Source organism: Anoplophora glabripennis, unplaced genomic scaffold, assembly GCF_000390285.2.
Source record: "Anoplophora glabripennis isolate ALB-LARVAE unplaced genomic scaffold, Agla_2.0 scaffold1534, whole genome shotgun sequence".
Taxonomy (NCBI): domain Eukaryota; kingdom Metazoa; phylum Arthropoda; class Insecta; order Coleoptera; family Cerambycidae; genus Anoplophora; species Anoplophora glabripennis.
In genome coordinates this window covers 5,190-29,680 of record NW_019417691.1, presented here as the reverse complement: position 1 = coordinate 29,680, position 24,491 = coordinate 5,190, and the positions used below count along the sequence as shown (strand labels likewise).

The window sequence follows — 24,491 nt, the reverse complement described above, 5'->3', positions numbered from 1 at the left end:
ATAGACACGAAGTTTCATCACGTAAAGGATTTGACGCAGAAGAAGATCATCGATTTACAATATTGTCCGACTGAAATAATGCTGGCTGACCTATTAACAAAGCCACTTAACAAAATTAAATTGCAAGAGTTACGAATGAAGTGTAACGTAGTCAATGCATCATCGAGGAAGGGTGTTGAATATTAACGATATTGCATGGACTAGATGTAATATATTCAGCAACCCAAAGAGTAATAAAGTAATAAACAACCGAAGGGACAGTTTCTTGACCTGCAAGTACGGAGGGCACCAAGGACCGACCGACCACCCAGTTAGTTAGTTCTTTCCAAGCATTCAAACACGCCGCGTCTACTTTCGATATATTGTATTTCTGTATTAGTCATTTATAACAATTCTTGTTTTATCAATAAACAATTGCAGTTATGTGTTCCAAATAAAACGATTCATTCCACTGAACCACTCCGACAGGTTATGGGCCCAGGATATTTGGAATTCAAAGCAAGTATTAAATATTGATTATAAAAAGAAATCAGTGACAGTTAAAAATGGCTCAAGGCACAAGTGCGCGATATACAGTTGAAAAACTAAACAACGAAAACTACGCAGTATGGTGCTACAAGATGGAAATGCTACTCAAGAAAGAAAAAGTGTGGGAAGTGATTAAATCGAATGCACCGAATCCAGTGAACCAACAATGGAAAGACAACGACGAACAAGCTCTCTCATCTATAGCATTAAACATAGAAGACAATCAGATTTGTCACATTCGTNGGTGAGGTAAAAGATAGATGTGTTATGATACCAGGAAATTCGCAAGATATTGCAAATGATTATTCTAATTTTTTAAAAGAAATTGTTTCACATCAGCTGATAGGGATACCCAATTCATGTAGTCCTAGTAGAATACAGCAGGCTGAGCAATGTATACTTTTAGATTATACAACTGAGGCTGAGATATTAGAATTAAGTAAAAAAATTAAAAATAAGATGAGCAGTGGTGAAGATGGAATCCCTGCAAACATTGTAAAACAGGTCATGTCCTTAATAACCAGACCACTTATGTATATTATTAATAATTCCTTAAAGTATGGTATGTTTCCTGACCAATTAAAATTAGCTGTAATAACCCCAGTGTATAAAAAGGGTGATCCTAAAAATATGTTAAATTATAGGCCTATAAGTTTATTGTCAGCCTTTGCTAAATTATTTGAATTAATAGTTTATTCCAGAATAATGAACCATATGTCATCTGCTCAGTTATTCTCTGAAACCCAACATGGTTTTTTAAAGGGCAGGTCTACGAGTACAGCCATTTATCATTTTAATTATAAAATTGTACAGTGCCTTGAAAATAATGAAGTGCCTCTGGGGCTTTTCCTTGACTTGTCACGAGCATATGATTGTGTAGACCATACTATATTGATAAATAAGTTCAAACAATATGGGATCCGTGGCAGTCTTCTGGATTGGCTTCGGTCATATTTAACGAATCGTAGACAAAAGGTCACTATTACTAAAAGTGGGATAACCTGCTCTTCGATGTATGTACCAATTACAACTGGGGTTCCTCAGGGGAGTATCCTGGGACCGCTGTTGTTTTTGATTTTTGTAAATGATTTGCCACTACACATTGACGGCACAAAGGGTTATTGTGTCCAGTATGCTGATGATACAACCGTTCTTATTTGTGGGTCAAATTTTAGTGATATACGAGAAAAAATTGTATATGTTTACAATAGAATACTTGATTGGTGCAGTAAAAATAAATTAGTTGTAAATCAGGATAAGACAAAAGTTATGTTATTTAAAACAAGACAAAGCAGCTATATATCTCCGGACAGTTTCAAATTAAGTAACACTATGAGCTGCAAAGTGGAAGAAAATATGAAGTTTCTTGGAATACACTTAGATGACACACTTAGTTGGTCCTTTCATATCGAGTGCATTGAAAAAAGGTTGAATAGTGTATGCTATAGTATTAGGGTGTTGACTAAGTATTTGGATCTCAAAACCCTCAAAGTGATTTATTATGAAAATTTTGAGTCTGTATTCCGATATGGAATAATTTTCTTTGGTCAAAGTATCCACATAAATAGGTTGTTCATTTCTCAAAAAAGAACTTTGAGGTGTTTGTTGAGGCTCGCACAAAGTGTGTCTTGCCGTGGAAGATTTAGGTCAAATGGTTTATTAACAGTTTTTGCCGTATATATCCAAGAAATTTTACTTTTCACTTTTAAAAATAAGAATTTATTTAGGGAATGTTTTCAAACTAACTTTTACTATACTAGAAATACAAATTTAATCTTTCCCATACATCATTTAACATTAACTGAGAAGAATGTTCATTATACTTGCATAAAATTCTATAATAAACTCCCTCAAGAGGTGAAAAATACCCAGAGTTTATCCCAGTACAAAAAATATATACACAAAATGTTATTAAATTTGGAACCATACAGTTTAAATGAATATTTACAAAATTAATGTTTGCTTTAACAGTAATGTATCATTGATCATCCATCTATGTTTTCTTTGTTTTGTTATTGTTATATTTTTGACTACTATTTCATCTGATGGTGTAAACTACACTACTGTTTTGTACATTGCACTGTTATTTTGAAATAAAGTTGTGTTATTATTATTATTATTACATGTAATATATTCAGCAACCCAAAGAGTAATAAAGTAATAAACAACCAAAGGGACAGTTTTTGACCTGCAAGTACGGATGGCACCGAGGACCGACCACCCAGTTAGTTAGTTCTTTCCGCGCATTCGAACACGCCGCGCCTACTTTCGATATATTATATTTCTGTATTAGTCATTTATAACAATTCTTGTTTTATCAATAAATAATTGCAGTTATGTGTTCCAAATAAAACGATTCATTCCACTCAACCACTCCGACAATTTTGAAACAAATTATTAATAATTTCAACGGAAGTGCTATTGCTCACACAATAGGGACCTTTGGGCTGTTTACCACAATAAACCTCCATTTGAGATGTATATCCTGAAGCGACAACGAACTCTGAACGCCCAAAGCATTTTGTCAATAGTAGTGTACTTGCCCATAGTATAGTGTTTCTGAAAGTTTCTTACTACATCTTCAAATATTTTCCTCACTGGTGCCAAGTTATCTTCGTTCGTTTTACGTTCATCCCTTGTTCGAATTTCATCCATTCGTAACCATCTCATTAGGAAACGGAATCTATTGTAGCCGGAAACATCTCGATACCCATTCCATCAGAAGACCAAAATTGGTAAATGGATGTCCTACCTCCATGATAGACACCAGCGAGATAGAGCGAATGAAAAAGAGCTCTCATTTCCAGCATATCTGGTGGTCGAACATCGGATTTATCTGTATACTCGTCATATACACTTTTAATGTATATATTTGTATTTTCACTCATGAAGGCATCATTGAAAAACAGTTGCCAACATTCTTTTATAGATGAAACGTGTTTTGCAGGACCAATTACTCCTGGTAGTCTCACGATTAAGTTTATTCCATTTATAGACATCTTTTGTATGATAGTTGCTCATAAAGTTAATTTTTCTCTATTTCCTGTTCGCTATCAGTTTCATGATCGCTAGTTTAATTTGGTTGTGAATCGCCAATGGAATCCTCCGAATCCGAGAAGTTTTCTTCACCTGACTTAACCTCTTCATGCATCCGTTTCAACTTTTCTACTTCTGTTTCATATGGATTCATTGTTCTATCAAACGAAAGATTGAATTACAAAATAAACTGCCAACAAACAAAATATTACAGCAAAGGACGGGTTGAGTCTGGTGGACGGAAATTCGTTGTAGTGTCCGTGTTATTCACTTCATGCTCCACAACTACTGCGGTACATGCATTGTGATGTAGTTTGAAGGTACTGAAGCGGGCAGAATCGTAAGCGGCCCTACCTGGAATTTGACTAAATCTGCTTGGACCTTTACCCATGCACTCCAGGGTTAAGGAAAAAACAAGAAATAAAAAAAAACTTAAACACCCTCTAACTTTTTTGCAACATTTTTCGTTTAAGCAAATTCGGTTAAATCGACACCATTTGGGTTCTAGTTTATACCCTTGAAGTATGTAACATTCGTTAGGTGACACCCTGTATTACATAATGAAATTATGTTGATACTGGTATATTGATTAGGTATATTGGTGTATCGTATTGGTATATTGGTATATCAACACATTGACATCAGGCAATTAGTACCTACTTAATATTTCACAAATATTAAGAATTATTATTATTTACTAGTTTAACGTCTTAAAAACTATTTTATAATTATTTTTCATTTTTACAGGTGTTGGTTTAGCAATTTTGGAGAAAGCTGATGTTATATCACCTATTATTGATAGCAATGGAACACGCACATCTGCTGGTACAGTATCGGCAGGATATCAGAACTTCTTAATTTGTATAGAAATGTTTTGTGCTGCAATTGCTTTAAGATATGCTTTCCCCTATAGAATTTACTCTCAAGGTTGTGTTACAGATTCTCGAGGAAGATCTGTAACTATGCAAAGTATTTCCAGCAGTCTAAAGGCAAGTTGCATTATTTTTTTGGTTTGTTCTATTTTATCTATATTTTATTTTTCATTATCATGCAAACAGCGTTTTTGTATACACTGGCACAAATTTAACAACACAAAACATAGTTAAAACATCTTATTCTTTTTTATTTAACTATCTAAACAAACAAAAAACAGAGGATGTTTATTATTGCAGCATTTACATTCATACAAATTTGTGGTACCCAACTGGTCAACTTTTTTTATGTAAGAGTATAAACAGTCTCAGGTGTAGTAATAGTCCCAGTCAGTATCAGTTTCAAAAAGCCATAATTGGGTGAATCATATATCCACGGAGATTTTTGGCTTTCTGGCTTTCAAATATCACTAGAAATAAAATTTTTTCTATGCGCATAAAAAAAACGTCGGCTTAACTTTTGGCGCCACAATATGTTAAAAAATTCGAAAAATGTCATATTTTTTTTCCTATTTAATTATGTATCTTTTCAAGAGTTGATTTTAGGCGAAAATGGTAGAGGAAAAAAATTTTTGTAATTAAATTTTTTACACGACTAGTTACAAATCAAATGAATCATGAATATTATGGTAAAAATCGAAAAAATCGCAAAAATGGGGTTAAAAAACAATACTTTTTGGGAATTTTTTGGGGTATTTAAATTAGGTATTAGGACCTTTATACTTGGCTCAAGAAAACTTCATTTATGTAGAATTATCACACCAAATTTCATCAAAATCGGTTGATAGATTTTGCATTGAGGGTTGCTTTCGCTGTACAGCAAGAAATAAACGCTCTCTCAACGGTGATAATAAAGAATTTTATTGAAAACTAGTGTACATAAAACTTGTGTATGAAAAGACGTGTTAACGGGGTGAGTGTTCATTGGAGAGTGCCTTGTGGTTGAAGTCGGTCGTATATGGGTACCCGTCTGGTGGCCGGCGCCAGCAGCCCTTCTTGGAACGCTAGTTTGTCCGGCGGCGTCCTGCGGCGCTCTTGACGTTGTGCTTTCAAATCTGGGTCACTTGCAACATGTGTACCCACAGCATAATAATTTTGCAATCCAGATTTTGAAAAAAAATTTGCAAATTTTCAAAATTTTGCACAGCAAAACCCAAGACCTTTAGATACTTCAAAATTTAATCACATATAGAAGGGCTCTCAAGCTTTCAAACTTTTTTTGAAAAATTCGAATCCGTTAATTAGGAGAGCTGTGGCTCTTGTTTAAACATTGGTCGAATTTTTGTACTTGTATAAACAATTAGAATAACTGTGAATATTCAATCAAATCAAATTTTTTAAAGCAGGTTTTAAAAGTTCTTGGAAAGACGTTTCTTTAAAAAAAACAGGTCGATTGATCAATTAGTTACATAGTTATAGCCGATCAAAGTTAACCGTCACTTACACTAAATGTACTGGGACATCCGAGCTAATTTTTCGAAAAATACCTTTGGTATTCCGAATACTTACCAGGTCTAAGATTACAATACTTTTCTTCATTGGCAACCTACTTTAAAACGTGTTTAAAGTTATTTATGCAAGCGAGAAATTCAACAAAATTGTACAGGTGGTGGTGGTGTGGGAAGCAGAAAGCGCGGCCGCTTCGGCCTGCTCGAAATTGAATCGACTATAACTACGTAACTAATTGATCAATCGATCTGTTTTTTTTTTAAAGAAGCTTTTAAAACCTGCTTTAAAAAATTTGATTTGATTGAATATTCACGAAGTTATCCTAATTGTTTATAAGTACAAAAATTCGACCAATGTTTAAACAAGCGCCAGAGCTCTCCTAATTGACGACTTCGAATTTTTCAAAAAAAGTTTGAAAGCTTGAGAGCCCTTCTATATGTGATTAAATTTTTAAGTATTTACGGGCCTTGGTTTTTGCTGTGCAAAATTTTGAAAATTTGCAAATTTTTCTGCAAAATCTATCGAACCGATTTTGATGAAATTTGGTGTGATAATTCTACATAACATGAAGTTTTCTTGAGCCAAGTATAAAGCTCCTATACCTAATTTAAATACTCCAAAAAAATTTCCTAAAAAGTATTGTTTTTTAACCCCATTTTTGCGATTTTTTTAGATTTTTACCATAATAATCATGACTCATTTGATTTGTAACTAGTCATGTTTTGTAAAAAGATGTAATTACAAACATTTTTTTCCTCAACCATTTTCGCCTAAAATCAACTCTTGAAAAGATACATAATTAAATAAGAAGAAAAATATGACATTTTTCGAATTTTTTTAACATATTGTGCCGCCAAAAGTTAAGCCCACGTTTTTTTTTTATGCGCATAGAAAAATTTTCATTTCTAGTGATATTTGAAAGCCAAAATGCCAAAAATCTCCGTGGATATACGATTCACCCAAGCCAAAACAGATACTGCCTGGTCTATAAGTGGTTATTTTGAAAAATATATGTATTATTGAAAACTTCACTTTTAAATTTATTCACAATTGATCCTACAAGAAGTGCAAGTTTACTAAGTCTGTAGTTTCCTACAATGATTTTTAATTTAAAATTGTTGAACTGGTGTTGAGGCGCCGTTATTTTTAACGTTAAACGTGGCCTCGATAACTTGGGACCGAGGGGGACTATACCTCTTTGTTTCTGTAGGTCTGGGCAGTCTCGTGAAGGTGGGCCCCATCCATCGTTTACCCCAACCACAAGCACAGCCAATGTAGGCGCTTTGCGGGATCTCCTCTTGCCCTGGCTAGCCCGGGGAGCCTCTTCTGGCGCTCTTCATGTCTTGATTTTTCTTTCTTCGTCTGCTTGTCTAGCCCCCTGGGAGGGAGGGGGTTGTCATGTCTTGCAGCTTCGTCCATAAATTTTTAGGTGTGTGCACTTATTGTCTGTGTGGCATTAGTGTATTTTAAGTCTCGTAAAATGTGGGTGTTTCTTACGTACGGGGGCGAGGCAGTGGCCGTGCATAAGGCTATGTTTTCCATAGCCTGGAGTTTAATGTGGCTTTTTGCCGCATAACCCAATGCCGCGGAGGAGTAGGTTAGCTGTGGTTGAAATACCACCTTGATTATCGTTCGCTTATTCCTTAAACTTAGGGTTTTGCTCCCTTTGAGTAAAGGATAGAGCTTAGCTCTGGTGGTCCTCGTTCGCGCCACTATCTTCGCGATGTGCGTTTTCCCAGGTATCGCATATGTCGCTCCAAGAGATGGGCTCCTGGGACAGTGTCAGTATATCTAGGTCAGGGGGAATTTTGCATCTAGTAAAGAGTATGGCAGTACTTTTGTCGGGGTTAATTTTGACTTTCCACCTGTTGCACCAGGTTTCAATCAGTTTAAAGCGTTCTGTAAGTGTGTGGTAGCGTGTGTTGTATTTATGTATTGTGCTGTTATGGTCAGGTCGTCGGTGTATAGGTATGTGTTTCTGTTGGGGGTGTGAGGTATGTCGGAGTTGTAAATATTGTAGAGCTGTGGGGATAGGACAGAGCCCTGGGGGACACCGGCCTCCATGGGACGGGTTGTGGAAACGGTGTTTTGGATTTGGATGTGGAATTTTTGGTTGCGGAGGTAAGACTTAGTGAGTTTGACAAAGGAAATGGGGTACTGGTTGGTGAACATTTTTATCAGTAGAAGTAGTATGCGGTCATATAGAAGGCTTTTGCGGCATCCAGGAAGACAGCTCTGGTGAACTGCCTCCTGTTGTAGGCCCCCGTGACATGCTCGGTGAGGTGTAGGATTTGGAGTTCAGTGGAGTGATTAGGGTGGAAGGCGAACTGTTCATCAGGAATGACTCGCAGTTCTTTGGAGTGGGGTTTTAGGCAGGAGAGGATCATTTTTTCTACCACTTCGCTCATAGCCGGTAGTAGGCTCTGAGGCTAGTAGGGCCAGTAGTTGGAAGGTAAGGTATGATCTTTGTTGGGTTTAAGGATGAGGATCATGTTTGCTATTTTCCGGCATGTAGGGAAGTGTCTGAGTCTGGGTTAAGTGTCTTAATATTTGTCGTTTTCGGCGTTTTCCAGAGCCTGTTGTCTTGTGGATCGAGCGACTCCAAATGTCTGGATCAGCTTTCCTGGGCCAGCCCACTCAGGGCCACCTTCACTCGGTTTTTTAGTATGTTTAGGTCGTGTTTATGTTCTTGTGCGAGTGGCATGTCGTTTAAGGTGTCGTCTGTCACGTATGAGTTGTTTAATGTCGTCGGGGAGCACGACCCTAGGATTTGTCAGTCTGGCGACAATTGTCTCTGTCGTAGTTAGTGTTAGTGCATTTTTAATGTTTGTCTCTAATGTAAGGATTGCTGTCTCCAGATCATGGGTGGTTTCAATGATAAGGAGTGGGGTGCTTCTTTGCATTTCTGCTTGGAAGTGCCGCCAGTCAGTAAACCTCCTTGTGAACGTGCCCTCACATCCGATCCCTCGCCTCAAATCCAGCGTATCTGGATTGTAGGCGGTAGACTCCTCATGCTTCTGTGGATATTTGGGCAATCAGCGGGATGGATTTTAAGATAGCTATGTCAAATACATCGGGGAGGCCGATAGGTCCGTAAAAAGTTGGTTCTGTCGGACCGAATATGATTATGTCATTGTCACTTGTCCTCAAACTTGACATAAATATTGCTCTCAGATTTTCTTCATAAACTACTGCATGATGCACCAGATTGTCGGTAGTTTTTGTCTTTTTTTAATCTGTACAATTATATTGTCGACAATATAGATATCTTTAATTGCAGCCTTAATACAAACATAACATAAAAATTTTTTTATCTAAAATGATTACATTCTAGTTGTTTATATATTCCTATGTTATGTTTTAGCTTTTTTTTTATATACAGGGTGTTCCTAAATAAGTGTCGCAACGGAAAACTGTAAATTCCTCTTGAGAAAAGAAACATTTTTTTCCTCTCCCATTTTTCTCTCCGGGCTTTAGTTTTCGAGATACACGGTGTCAAAACTTTATTTTTTTTTTAGTTTTTCGCCAATATCTTGGAAATCATTTGAAGTACAGGACTGAGCTTTTGTACACACATTACCACTATTAATAGCTACTTTTTCGCACCCTTGTCGAATTCATTGAACGTGCCAGTGGTGGAGATTTTAAGGTATTGTAAGGGTTTCCCCCCCCTAAATTTTACGCCACTGGAAAAATTAACTTTTGACAGCAAATTCTAAAGCGCCAATGAATTTTACACAATAAGAGTTCTCTTGGTTCATTGCTCTAAAGTCAACCGTTTTCAAGAAAAATGACTTTTTATGAATAAAAGCAAACATTTTTGCTAACATTCCATGTCAATACTATCGAAAAGTTGACCGATAGAGGTGAAGCCGCAGTGGCAGAAAGAAACATGTTTAGAAGATGTAATGCGTGCATTCAAGCCAACGGACGTAATTTTGAACAGTTTGTGTAAATTTTACTCGCCAAATTGATAAAAAAAAGTTAAAATCATATCTAAATAAAATTAAATTTCGTTAAAATTGTTAATTATTAGTACCTATTTTTTGAATTACAAAAGATTTTCGAAACGTTAGCAAAATGTTTGCTTTTGTTCATAAAAAGTCATTTTTCTTGAAAACGGTTGACTTTAGAGCAATGAACCAAGAGAACTCTTATTGTGTAAAATTCATTGGCGCTTTAGAATTTTTGCTCAAAAATCAATTTTTCCAGTGGCGTAAAATTTAGGGGGGAAAACCCTTACGATACCTTAAAATCTCCACCACGTCCAATGAATTCGAGAAGGGTGCGAAAAAGTAGCTATTAATAGTGGTAATGTGTGTACAAAAGCTCAGTCCTGTAGCTCAAACGATTCCTAAGATATTCGCGAAAAACTAAAAAAAAATTAGTTTTGACACCGTGTATCTCGAAAACGAAAGCACGGAGAGAAAAATGGAAGAGGAAAATAATGTTTCTTTTTTCAAGAGGAATTTGCAGTTTTCCGTTGCGACACTTATTTAGGAACACCCTGTATACTGTACTCAGTTCTCCCATTGTAATTGCGTTTCTTGTATCTGTTGAACAGTGTAACGTAAATAAATAAATAAATATATGGTTTTGGGTACCCGGTAGTAAATGGACCTTGCCCGATCTATTCGAGATGTTTTCAGTTTTCGATTTTGACTGTAAGTAGCCTATGCGGACCGGAAGTTAGTTTTTTTCAAATGAAATAGTATATTTTTTATTGAGGATTTCCATTCTGCACTAAAAAATGTGAAACTTTTGTTTAAAACATTTTTTTTCTAAAATTCGTTTTTTCACCCCGAAATGACCTTTAAAGTTGACTTCATACCGATTCCCGCGAAAGCTCATTCACCTTCGGAAAACGAATTTTCATGAAAAAAATCATGCTTAATATTAAAAATGGTATACATTCTCTCATAGGGTTATTTTCGACTTCCGGTTTTCACTGGAAGTGACCTAATCTGACTGAAAATTCGTTTTTTCAATCGGAAATTGAAAACATCTCAAATCGATTGGGCAAGGTCCATTTACTACAGGGCACCCAAAACCATATAAGTAATTTTACAAAGAAGAATCATTGCTGTATTCTTACAATGCTGCACAAGGGGTAAAAAATTTAACTTTCAGGAGCCGTAGGTTGAAAACAAAGGAGTTTTAGATTTTGTGCTCATTGACACTTTTGATCTATGCATGCGGAACTACCATATAACAAAATTAAAAAAAAAAAATAGCCGATATCTACTTTCCATAAGGATTCTGCGCAATTCTTTGTTAAACCCAAGTCCTAACTCTTGTAGCAAAACAGTTTTATTAATTTAGCAAATAATTTGTAAATTGTAAGTTTTTCATAAACATAACGGCAAATGTTGTCCGACTTATTTTTTACTTTTTAAGTTTTTTAGATTTGTTACGCATCTTGTGAAAAATCAACTCATTTTCAAACGTCTATTAGCTTTTATGTAACAACATAAATGCCTGGAATTAGAATTACTGTCTCGGTCCTAGTAAAATAGATCTGAGTTTTTGAAAACTTGACCCAAAATAAATTACAAGGGGTTAAACTTTTGTTGGAATGCACTATATTGAACAATAAATAATTTTAGTATTTTATTTGTAGGAAACAATGAATCCCAAAGATATTATGACGGATGCCATCCATAATTTCCACCCTCAATATCAACAATACACACAGTACAGTTCAGGTAAAGTAAATTCTGCTGTACATTACAAATTATGGGTAAAAAAAGTTGCATGAAAAAAATATTATTAGGTTGTTTTTTTTTTCTTGATTTTAATACCAGCAAACACAAATGAAAATAAAAAAAATTTTAATTACACAATATTTGCCAGCAATAAAGTTGGCACATTATGGACTCAATTTAATTTAGATACTAATTTTTTAATCACTAAATTTTTTTGCCACACTCGTTAAAAATTTAGGTTAAGAAAAATATTTACATAATAAATAACTTATCATTTCCATTTAATAAATAAATAAATACATATCAGTTGCAGTTGGTGAAAGTTATAGTGTAATTTTTTATAATGAAATTAAAGTAGGGGTAGCGTATCCTGAGAATCCTGAGATGTTGAAAAGTTTTGTACATTTGTAATATATTTTTTCTGTCATCAACAGATAGGAACAAGTTTCTTATTATTCAAATTTTCATTTGCCTCAAATAGACGTGTAAAATATAAAAAGCACCTCATTGTATTTATCGGGTTATTACAAAAAAAAATTGTATATGTTTGTATAATACTTTTCGACACCTTAAAGTACACTGCTCCTATTTTAATTTTTTATTTAGTAAGTTTTATCATGTGCTTTATATTGAATATAAAATATATTCTAAGTAATTCCTTTTTTACCATTACTACATCATCAGGTGAAAAAGAACATTGGGCTATCTGATGAGAGAAATTGTAGGCTCAATGAATCTATCTGTAATAATAAGAGAGATTATCTTAAAGAGTGTGTTATAAGCTCAATGTGTTACAAAAGACTTGGTTAACTGATAGATATTACTAGGGTGGGCCGAATAAATACAATTTTTTTTTTCGATTTGTAATACCACGGAAAAGTTAGAAATTGGGTAGACTAAAAAGCCCAAAAAACAAAAATCGATCTATATCTTCCAGTTGCGCATGTGCTCTAAAGTTTACCAAAATTTGGAAAAACCCACATCTCTACGATAATATTTTTATCTTACCTGTAAATATTTAAAGTAATAGCTCTAGTCTACTCTTACTGGAACAGATAATTATTTAGAAAAAAGAATTATTCAAATAGGTTAAGGTCTTCCGCAACAGCTGAAGTCCGACACCTGAACTTCAAGAAATAGTTGTATTTATTTTGAAGTCATACATTCCAATGCGGTTTAAATTTAAAACAACTGAATCCTTTAAAGAAGGACCAAAATATGTGTACCAATCAATACAATCATCAAGGTACCTACCTGAAGATTTACGCAATATTGTCGACCCTGTGATCGAATAAAATGGCTTTTTCGCTCATCCAGAACATTTAATGTTAGCAATAATACAAGATAATAGAAAACAAATACAAGAGCTAGGACTTTGACGAATTCTAAAGGCGAATACAGTTAAATCAATATTCAATTTAGAGGCTTAAGACTACTCGGAAATAATTAACTGTGATTTATCTTCTCTGCTTATTAAAATAAATCAGTGACGGTGGGAATCCTAATTGGGATAAGATAACATTCAAGACGTTGCCATTCCCGGTTCACACAAAGGCAGTTGAACAATGTGTCAAACTTGTGACAGAAACCTCAGTAAAAGTTTGCGGAGCTGAGTCTAGGGATGGTTTTATCAGAACGACTCTGCTGTCCAGGTTATCAATGTCTAACTTCACCCATAAATCAGATTTCAAAGTACCTTTAGCTAAGAAGAATGAGTGAAAATGGAGTTATTAAATTTTTCAACCTGAGTTTCTCGGACTTACGACGCAAAAACTTGGCATTTTCAACAACAACAAAAATCTATTTGTTTACAAATAATGGTTAAAATAATTTGTTTTTAAACATTTAAACTTGTATCCAATAAATAAAACAAACAAAGGAAATGTAAGTATTAGTATTTTTTTTTCCTTGAACTATGTAACTGTAATCTAGGTACCTATATTTGTAACTATTTTCAAACCTTCATTAACTTTGAAGGTGACCGGTTGATGGATTTAAATAATATTTAAATATTATTTTCTGTGGTTCGAATACATAAGAATTTGAGCTATTACATTCAGGAAAATGCTAATTTAAAAATGTTAAAATTATCGTAGCGATGTGGGTTTTTCCAAATTTTGTTAAACTTTAGAGCACATGCATGACCGGAAGATGTGGACCGATTATTGTTTGTTTTTTTTTGGGGCTTTTTAGTCTCCCCAATTTGCAATTTTTCTAGTACCACTCTGTTGAATCGTGTGTCCTGAACTCTGCTCTTTTGGCCAAGTCTCTCTTACTAGAGATAAATCCATCAAACCTTATATCACTAAAATTGTAAGAAACCATATGTATTAAAATCAGTCAAAATACATTTAAAAACGTCCATCTTCCTGGATTTCTAATTTGACAGATAATCTGTATACAAGTTGAAAAAATAGACAGTATCATCATAATGTACCTGTATGTACTTATAATTTTAATTATCTTATATTGACAATACTAAAAGTGGAATAGGAAATTGAAAGCACTGTAAATATTCAAAAATGATTTATATATGAACATATTTTGTAAATAGGGCTTAAGGTTATATTTATTAGATATCTAAAGGTGTATTCATTCAACAAATTTATATTTAATGTAAAGTAAAAATGCTATAAAAAAACAAAATGAACCGCAAATCTCAAATCCATGTACCACATACACGTTAATTTTCTATTGAAATATGTTAAAATGACTCGATAAACTATATTCAAACCTAACCACACTATGTACAGCGAGTAGCCAAAAAATTAAACAGTAAACAGTAAGGGTATATATGGGTTTCTTGGGGTTTACCATCTAATATAAATAATATTAGCAACTTGCTGTACAGGGTGATTCATTAACAATGGGAAAGTCGAAAGCTGAAGATACTACACGTGAAATGGTGACGATTGGCGCAAACATGCCTTATCTGAAAGTTAATAGTTTCGGAAGTACAGGGTGTTGAAAGTTAAAATTTTAAATCGTTTTTTTGCAATTACTCTGAAAATATGTAGGTTAGAAACTTGAAAATTTGTGAAACTATATTTTTTTAGGCGACGAATAAGATGCGTGTTGTAATTTCAGCATTACTCGTAGAGGGCGCCACCTACGACCAATTTTACCGAAAATTTTGTTGATAACATTTTACCCTGTTTGTCTAACATGAAACTTGATCCAAAACCTAAAAGAGCAATCATTTTTCCATTAATTGTGTATTCTTGTTTCATTTCGATATCTCTACCCGTTTTCGAGGAAAATCGATTTAACGAACACCATGTTTTGATAATACGAGAAATTAAAAGCGAAAAAACCAAGTGTTTCTTCGTGTTATTACAACAATTAACAATAAAACAAATGAAATTCGTAATAATGATTTAAAGTCAGTGTTCGATGAATCCACCGTTGACATTTACACACTTTGCACAACGTTTTCTGAGAGAACTTCGAGTTTGAAACAACATATTGGGATTGCGTTTGACTTCGATGGCAGCGATTTGTATTCTTTGTCACAACTCCTCAAACGAACCAATAGAACGTGAACGTCTTTCCTGTGTTGGCCGTCTCCTAAACTCTTGCCACCTTAATACTAATGTAATGTAATTGTAATACTAATTTTTTAAGCACACAGTCCTGGGAAAAGATGATAGAAGTTAAAATCAGGGACAAGACCGTGAATAAGCTTTTTTAAAATAATTTTTTTTATTTTTGACTTGGAATAATTTTACCTATCCTACCAATGTTCTACATTTTATTATAAATTCAGTAGTGGAAGAAGAACAAAAAGGGAGAGAAGGGGTCAATAAAACAATTTCCTGGTTAAAAAAATGATTGAAGAATTTTGAAAATAAGAAGTTTGCTCTAATAAAACGTTTATCATCCTTTCTGGTAGTACATGATAGCTAATGAAGATTATAACATATCAGTATTATAGCTTAATAATATACAGCTCGAAGAGTCCGTGTCGGCCCCTTTGATATGGCGGTCGAGAACCAAGCGAGACGAAATCGTGCTAACTCTCTCCGGTTAGCGGAATAGTCGGGGCTGGATTAAAAGGATATTTATTATTGAAATAAAATGTTTAGTTTCTATCTGACAGTACCGTAGTAGGTAATTTTAATAATATGAAATATGAATTAGAATATTACGTGGTATGACCTTAAAAGTAGAAAATGGGTATTTTAGATAGGTAATAGGTGTTGTACTTGGAGTTAATACTGATTATTAAAAGAAAACTTGAAAACCTGTTTACTGATGTAATATCTCGAAAACGGTAGATTTTAGAGAAAAGTTGCATATGAACTTTTTTGTTCAGGATACCCCAAGAAGCCTATAAAAATGTATTTCGAGCGAAAAAATCGAAAATTACGAATTTGTTTAAAAAAAATTGTTTAAACAATTTTTGACCATTAGTAACGTCTGGCAAAATGTGCAGATATGTTTCAAGGGTAATTTTTTTAGTAAGATTATGAAAAAAAATCGAATGAGAATCATGTTCCTAGCGGGAGCAACGATACAGCCTGGACTAATACTTATACATATAAAACATACCTACAATATAATATACAAAAAAATATAATAACATAATATATAGTATTAAAAATATAATCATTACAGATTTCTCCATTATTATAAGTTTATTTTTTTAATTTTCCCAAAAATTTTGGTTTATAGTTTATTACATATAATAAATTCTAACCCTTAAATATAACCTAAGTACAAATTCTTTTGGAAAAGAACGACACGGATGACTAAAAGTTAGTCTTTTAATTAATTCAAGAAATGTGCTACAAATGTTATTTTTTGTTGATAATTGTTCAAAATTATCTTGAAATATCTTTTCAATGTTACAAATGAGCTCAACAAAGTTATCGTTTGGCATTTGCAATTGTCCAAATAAGGCTGCGCGACGAAATCAACACTAACCGTTCCCGCCAAGACAGTTGGGGAGCTGTATAAGCTGTATCAGTATCGTTAAGTATGAATAAAAACATGATAAAATGGAATAAAAATAATATTTGAAGAAAACTAAACAATTTAATGAATGGGGCAGGATATGCGCTATGAGGGTTTGGCTACACAATTTTCCCGTCTTAGATGTGATATACATCAAGCGAGATGTACTTGCTCGACATTTTCCGATGAGAAAAGTCACTTATATTTTCTAACATAGCCAACAATGTACACCAAGTAATTAGGTTTGGTTTTAAACTGTTTCATTTTTGTATTTTTGACGTTTCGAGAGGAACTTGAGAAAAAAGATTCAACGTGACGTGAAAACTAACTATTAGTTATTTGAACTGTATTTCAGATGGTCAAATTCTGTAAAACATTTATGCAAAATAATATAAGGTCCTGTATGAAAAATTTATTTATTTTCTTAAATTAAAAATATAAAGTGGAAGCTTAGAGATAAAGATAGATTTGCTGACTGAACACACCATAAATAAGGCATCAGCATAAAAGAAAAAGTTATATTATACTTGAAATGTATTTTTATAAATAACAAACAATCTTTTTTACACAATCAATTTAATTAATTACCACTACATAAGGTATTTTTTTTTATTTTTGATCTTAGTGTATATATGTTGCATGTAATAATTGCTTTTTGCAGACGTCATCTCACAGCAACCATATGAGAGGCTATGATATGTCTAATGCTCCTTAGATCCTGCATGGCCATTTTTGATTCTAGCCTAGCTGTCACCACACCAGTTCTACCACTAACTACACTTCTTTAATATTCTCAGGTTCCATACACTAGGATTTTTCTTTAAATGTACGGAATTGAACATATCTTGAGCAATGTCGATAAACCAAATGGTACAAATTAATATTTCTTAGAAAATTTGTGGTTTAAATTTATATTAAGGATTTTTTGTTGCATTAAAATATTTGATATAGGTAAGCTGAATAACAAAAATTACATGTAATGGTATATTAATTTTTATTGGATATTTAAAAGTAAACTTCAGTAACACTTATATGTGCTGGGAAATGTGGACAATATAGCTGGGTTGAAGAAATTAATAAAATAATATTTCATTAAAGCATATGTCAGACTATAAATTCAGTTGCAACAAAATCATGAACACAATAATAATAATAATAGTATGTTCATGATTACATTATATTATCGTCTTTATATCTTGTTGGTTACTTGCTACTGTAACAACAGTATATAAAATGTAACATTTATCATATATCTTATTCATGGCAGTTACCATTAACGAGACACCCATACAACTTTATGTACAAATAAATAGTAAATATGTATATAACCATGGGTTGAAATGTACTTGCCTTCCACAAGTGTTATTAACTAAAATACATGGCAATATTTAAAAAATAAAATTTTATGCTTAATAGTTGCCGTGTTTTATTTACCTAAGATTTCGGCTAAGCCCTGTTATTCTGTGTGCTGATTGGACAGTTAAGTGAGATAACACTGCCAATATAATATTTAAAAATAAACTGGCTACATACGTATTATTGCACGAAATAGAGGGAGTTATAAAATTCATGAAAATCGGTTGTGATAAATTTTTATAGCGCAATTGCAATTAATTTTCCACAATCGAATTGTATAGTCTGAGATAGGCTTCAAGTGAAAAATACAATTTTTTTTAATGGAATATATATTTCGATAAAACATTAACAAATTATATTAGGTTATTTGGACATTAAACCTATATCCATTGTATCAAAACATGAAAATATACAGGGTGTCCGGTAAGTACCTCCTAATCTCTCGGGAGTGTATAGGGGAGGTCAAAATAAAACTAGTCCTTCCTATAATTTTTTTTCCTAATGTGCCCCCTAACGGAGTTATGGGGGGTCAAAGGGGTACCTAGAAATTAACGTTTAGGGTTATAACTTTGAAACCACCCTGTATATTTTAATAAAATTTTCGTACGTTGTATTACACATGGAGCTCTACGATTTGATGCTAAAATCAACTTTTTGCTATTATCAGGTGTCCAGAAACGGACTGGCCCTATCACAATTTTTCTCAAAATTTTGACAGAAGTAATTTTATCAAACTGAAAATATTATTATTAGGTACTCTGAAGGTTTTTCTTTAAAAATGGTACTCTTTCTTTATTTCGAAAAAATGAATGGTTTGCGAGATAAATCGGTTTTGAAAAAAATTGGTAACAAATACAACAACAATTAAAATTTATTTTTAAATGTTATTTCTAACGGCTTAAAACGAATACCACAATAAAATTGAATTTTTATTCTGTCACGTGCCTTTGACAAGTACTTTAAAATAGTGATGTGAGTGAAAATATATAACAAATTGATATATATCAATTTTTGATATATATCAGCTATTATATATATGTTAATAGTTGATATATATCAATTTTCCCGCCATTTCATCAGTAAAGCCAAATTTCAAACTTAACCTTACATTTTAAAACTAAAAACTTGTGTGGTAGGCTTGGGTTGGACTGTAGTAGCTCTTCGGTACCTGGCATATCTCTGTCAAAAATTACTATAAAAATCTGAAATTTTAGGGTTGTACTATAGATGGGAAGAACGTAATTCCAAGTCACCCCTTCCACCCTAGGGGGTGAGAAGGGGGTGAGGGGTGTTTTTTTTAGATGTACCCTATTCATTTTGCGAGTTTCGGATTCTACGCGTAAAACTACCCCCGAAAGCGCGTTTTTGCCGTATTCGCACAAAAACCAAACCACCACCCTCATATGGACTTTGTCGTTTTTTCGATGACCATCGTTCTTGGGCACATCTCCGTCAAAAATAAATATAGAAATCTGAAATTTTAGGGGTGTACTATAAGTGGGGAGACCTAAGAGTGAACGTGATTTCAATTGGCCCTTTCCACCTTAGTAGGTGCAGAGGGGGTGAGGGGTGGTCTTTTAGACGTACCCGCAAGAACGCGTTTCTGGGGGTAGTTTTACGCGTAGAATCCGAAAATCGCAAAATGAATAGGGTACATCTAAAAAAAACACCCCTCACTCCCTCCTCACCCCCTAGGGTGGAAGGGGTGACTTGAAATTACGTGCGCTCTTAGGTCTCCCCGTCTATAGTACACCCCTAAAATTTCAGATTTTTAAGTACTACTTTAAAGCAGTTTCTTTATTATCATAAGTTTTTGATAATTTTTATTTCAATTTCTATCTTTAATTTTTTTTAAGTACCTGTTGTGATATACAAAGACTAAATTTTCTTGTTCTAGAAATTTCCCATTTTTTATTTGTGGGTTGATAAAACTAAATTGCTAATAAACAGCGTACTTGTTTATAAACAGTCATTGTATCATATTAAGTACGCAACAAAAATTAGAAGTCATTACCATCATAATTATAATGAATTTATTAATTAAAACAACAACCTATTTGAAATAGATTATTACTTTTACTATAAAGTGTCTTAATGTAAATATGATAAAAAAAAATAAAAAATTCCAATCTAAATATGAAAAAAAATAAAGATCACTTGATAACTTTTCTAACAGTTCATATATATGACATGTATTTGGTGTCAAATTAATCAGCAAGGCATTAGCAATATAAAAAAACTAATTTGAGTATAATTTTTTTTTAACAAAATTCATCTGATATATATAATGATATATATTTTGATATTTATCACCCAAAACTAAATAGCATGCTATTTTACATCACTACTTTAAAATCAACAGGGTCTAACAATGAAAACAATAGAAAAGAACTCCATGGAGACAAGAGCAATAATAATTTGTAGATGTATTTTGGTCATAGATGTTGATTTTACAAGAAACGGCATTATTCATTCCCTTAATTCACCACCAGTAAATGTTTATGGTGAATTTGTAGGCTGGCACTAGCGGGAATGATTTTATTGTAAAAAAATAAATTTTAATTGTTGTTGTATTTGTTACCAATTTTTTTCAAAACCGATTTATCTCGCAAACCATTCATTTTTTCGAAATAAATAAAGAGTACCATTTTTAAAGAAAAACCTTCAGAGTACCTAATAATAATATTTTCAGTTTGATAAAATTACTTCTGTCAAAATTTTGAGAAAAATTGTGATAGGGCCAGTCCGTTTCTGGACACCTGATAATAGCAAAAAGTTGATTTTAGCATCAAATCGTAGAGCTCCATGTGTAATACAACGTACGAAAATTTTATTAAAATATACAGGGTGGTTTCAAAGTTATAACCCTAAACGTTAATTTCTAGGTACCCCTTTGACCCCCCATAACTCCGTTAGGGGGCACATTAGGAAAAAAAATTATAGGAAGGACTAGTTTTATTTTGACCTCCCCTATACACTCCCGAGAGATTAGGAGGTACTTACCGGACACCCTGTATACAGGGTGATTCACTATATTTTGACCTCTCCCTTAATTTTTTTGTTTTTAGAGTTACAAAAAAAAATGTGACATACAAAAGTTGTACGGTTTTTTATGTTACCTTTTGTTAATTTAAATGGAACACCCTGTATATTTTACATATTTGGATAGAACATTGCCTGTCTAGCATAGTCATACAGGGTGTCGGGTCCGTCTCTAACAGTAAGCGAGATACTATTAAAAACTATTAAGAAAACAAGATATCTTGTAATTGTTAGACCTCTTTCAGGAATTTCTGCCGATATTTCCAATAACGTAAGGATTTACAGATTTAATTGTAATGTATATGACTTATCGGACATTAATACAGTCCAAAATGCGTATAGGTATTTTAACTAAATCTCATTAATTAGGCCAATGTTATATGTCAGGCCGTGACAGTAACAGGTAATGTCATGACAACATTGTTATTGTTTGACAGTTTGTATTATTATTTAATTAAAATGGGTTACACAGAGGTAAAAAATTGAAATAGTATAAGAATTAAAATAGAGTGTGGCGAAGAGCAACTACTATATACAAAGTTGTTCACTTAAAGTTGGAACACCTACGTATTTGAGATGGCGTTGGCTTATTTCCAAAATTCATTTTTTTATGTGATAGTACTCAAAAAGGCCTACTTTTTGATATTACATTTTTTGACATATGATCTTTTCTACGCCTACTATCATTAAGAAAAAACCCTCAAAAATTAAAAAACATATTAGGCATTATTTTAAGAAAGAAATGAATAGCATCTTCGATTTGATCACACCTTAAAACCCTAAATACAAAGTTTCATTATTATAGCTTTTACAGGGTGTTCACAAAATAGGTGCAAAATTTGAAAAATTTTAGTCATTGCAGAGTGTCTTGTATTAACAGTGGAAAATATTTTCAAGGTATTTTTCCATAATACTACGAATGACTACCACATAAAAAAAAGTATTTTGGAAATTGGCCAACGGCCATATCGTTAAACTACTTAGCAAATGTCGTAAGTCCACTTTTTATTCAGACAGAGATTTTGGTGGCATTTAGCTGGCAGTGCATGAACCTGTCATGCTGAGAAGTCAGATTTTACTTTAGTAGTAAACAGCAAGCGAAAACATCAAAACGCATATGTTGAATGTCCACTGCATTCGATTCAAGGGCAGAAATAGTCATAAGTCCACCAAAATCTCTGTCTAGATAAAAAATGGACTTACGACATTTGCTAAGTAGGTTAACGATATGGAGGTGTTCCTACTTTAAGTGAAACACACTGTATATAATACTTAAATTACAAATATTGCTCGAAATGGCCTCTATTATTTAAAGCACAGCTCATATCTTCTTGAATTATTTAAATAATTCAAATTGTTATCGTTTTACTCATAAATAGATTTTCTAATTTTATTTCTAATCATTTGAATGCTCTTATTAAAATTATTATTAGTTTTGTCCTTTAAAAATGCCCACAAAAATGTTTCTGAGGGTGTTAAATTGTGACTGTTTGGTGGCCATGGAGTGGGTGCATTTTTACCTATCATTTTTCAAGCTTTTATATTTTTATTATTTTTTACATAAAGAGAAATTATTTGACCTGTGTAACCCATTTTTATTAAACAATAATACAAACTGTCAAACAATAACAATATTGTCATGACATTACCTGTCACTGTCACGGCCTACCATATAAAATTGTCAATGGATAATTAGGCCTCTCACGGCCTAATTAGTGAGATTTAGTTAAAATACTTATAAGCATTTTGGACCGTATAAATCTGTAAATCCTTACTTAAGTGGAAAAAAGGCAAAAATGCCTGACAGAGGTCTAGTAATTACAAAATATCTTATTTTTTTAATAAAAAAACCTTTTCGTTTTTTAATAGTATCTTGCTTATTGTTAGAAATCGATCCAACAAACCCTATATGACTAAGTTAACATCCATTCATTTTGTTTGGACTTCATTTGTTTTTTTACCATCATTTTCGAAAACAAAAAAAAATCGTGTAACTTTGGTATGTCACATTTTTTTTATAACTAAAAATAAAAAAGTTAATGGGAGTCGAAATATAGTGAATCACCCTGTACTTCAAAATAATTTGCGCTTCTAGACAATTTAGAGTTATTGACAGTGTTTTTACTATAATATAATACTATACTTGATTGGAGTATTTAGTAAAACGTTAGTAGTTAAAATATGTGTATGAGAAAAGAATTATTAGTATCGAACAAATTATTTTTGCAATTTTATAGTATTTGATATTAAAAATTGCAGTATAATGTATTTTTGTATATAACGTCTCAATCAGAACCATTATGATAAATTTAAGTATCAATTTAAAATAAATAAAATGATATGAAAATTTATAAGATGGTATGTAAATATGTAAATTTAATTTCTCTTCTATTTTTCTTCAAATCTAAAAATGAGAATTAATTAATACATTTAGTTATTGCACCTACCTTTTGAAATTTGTAGCCAAATTGGTTCCCTGTTATTGTTTGTATTTGTATGCAGTTATTTTAGTTTGCGTCAGTGGCGCAGCAGAGGAGAGAATGGGAGGAGGATAAGTAATACCCATTTTTTCCTTCAAAAGTAAGAAATTCTTCATTAAAAAATTGTCTTTTTTATGAAAAGTTTTCTTTGTAAAATACATTCATTTTTAAGGGCGCTGAACCTTAACCGCCTCCCCCAATGACAAAACTCTGTGTATGCCACTGCTATTAGTTATGTGAATAATAACAAATATAGTTTAAATACTTAAATATTTTTTAACAGTTATCATTTTGTTGAATTCATTTACATGAAATATTCGAGTAATTGTAATTTCTGAGACCATATAATACGTAGTATTTTGTGGTTAATTTTTTTTAATGCAGTAGGTACTTAATTGTTTAATATATATATATAGAAAAGATATTCGTGGCTTTTGTATATATAATTAAAATCTTCTTATTAGCGGGATTAAAGCCTATTTTTTAGATGAAACTCTTTTTTCTATGTAAAAGCTTTCACAATATTTTATTGCTTCTTCAGTTACACTATAAGTTATAGATATAATTATAATAATTTACAATATAAATGTGGATTACTTACAAGAAACTGAGTTAATGATATTTATATATAGATTGATAGATTTTGGACATTGACATTAAATGACATTTCATAAATTTAGGAAAACAAAAACAATTTTTTATTTATATTTATTTATATAGAATTAATATTAGTGTTAGTATTACTAGTGCTATGATTTAGATTTTTATCTATAGAAAGTATGTTGGAAAATATAATGTTAATATCTTTTGTATCTGTTTTTTTATTTAGAGTATTTTCTTCCTGGTTAATATAAAACATTTCTAAAGAACATCTTTTAGAATAATCCTTTTCTGTTGTTAAAATTTTAAAATTTTCAAAATCCATTTTATGTCCTGTAGAATTAACATGTTGTGAAAGTGCACAAGCATCTGGTCTTAATCTAATATCACTTTTATGTGAAGAAATT

At 32.5% G+C, this 24,491-nt stretch overlaps 1 protein-coding gene across 1 annotated transcript in view; it reads left to right on the top strand.

Annotated features, from left to right (window-relative positions):
• The window catches only part of LOC108915737 (transmembrane protein 184B), a gene marked incomplete at its 5' end in the record, with an annotated part of 40,868 nt that extends 22,847 nt beyond the window's left edge, over nucleotides 1-18,021 (top strand). Inside the window, 3 exon segments of the mRNA XM_018721858.1 lie at nucleotides 4,312-4,553; nucleotides 11,566-11,650; nucleotides 17,268-18,021. Of these exon segments, the coding sequence (XP_018577374.1) occupies nucleotides 4,312-4,553; nucleotides 11,566-11,650; nucleotides 17,268-17,302 (362 nt within the window). The 3' untranslated portion in view covers nucleotides 17,303-18,021.
• Between the last annotated feature and the right edge of the window lie 6,470 nt (nucleotides 18,022-24,491).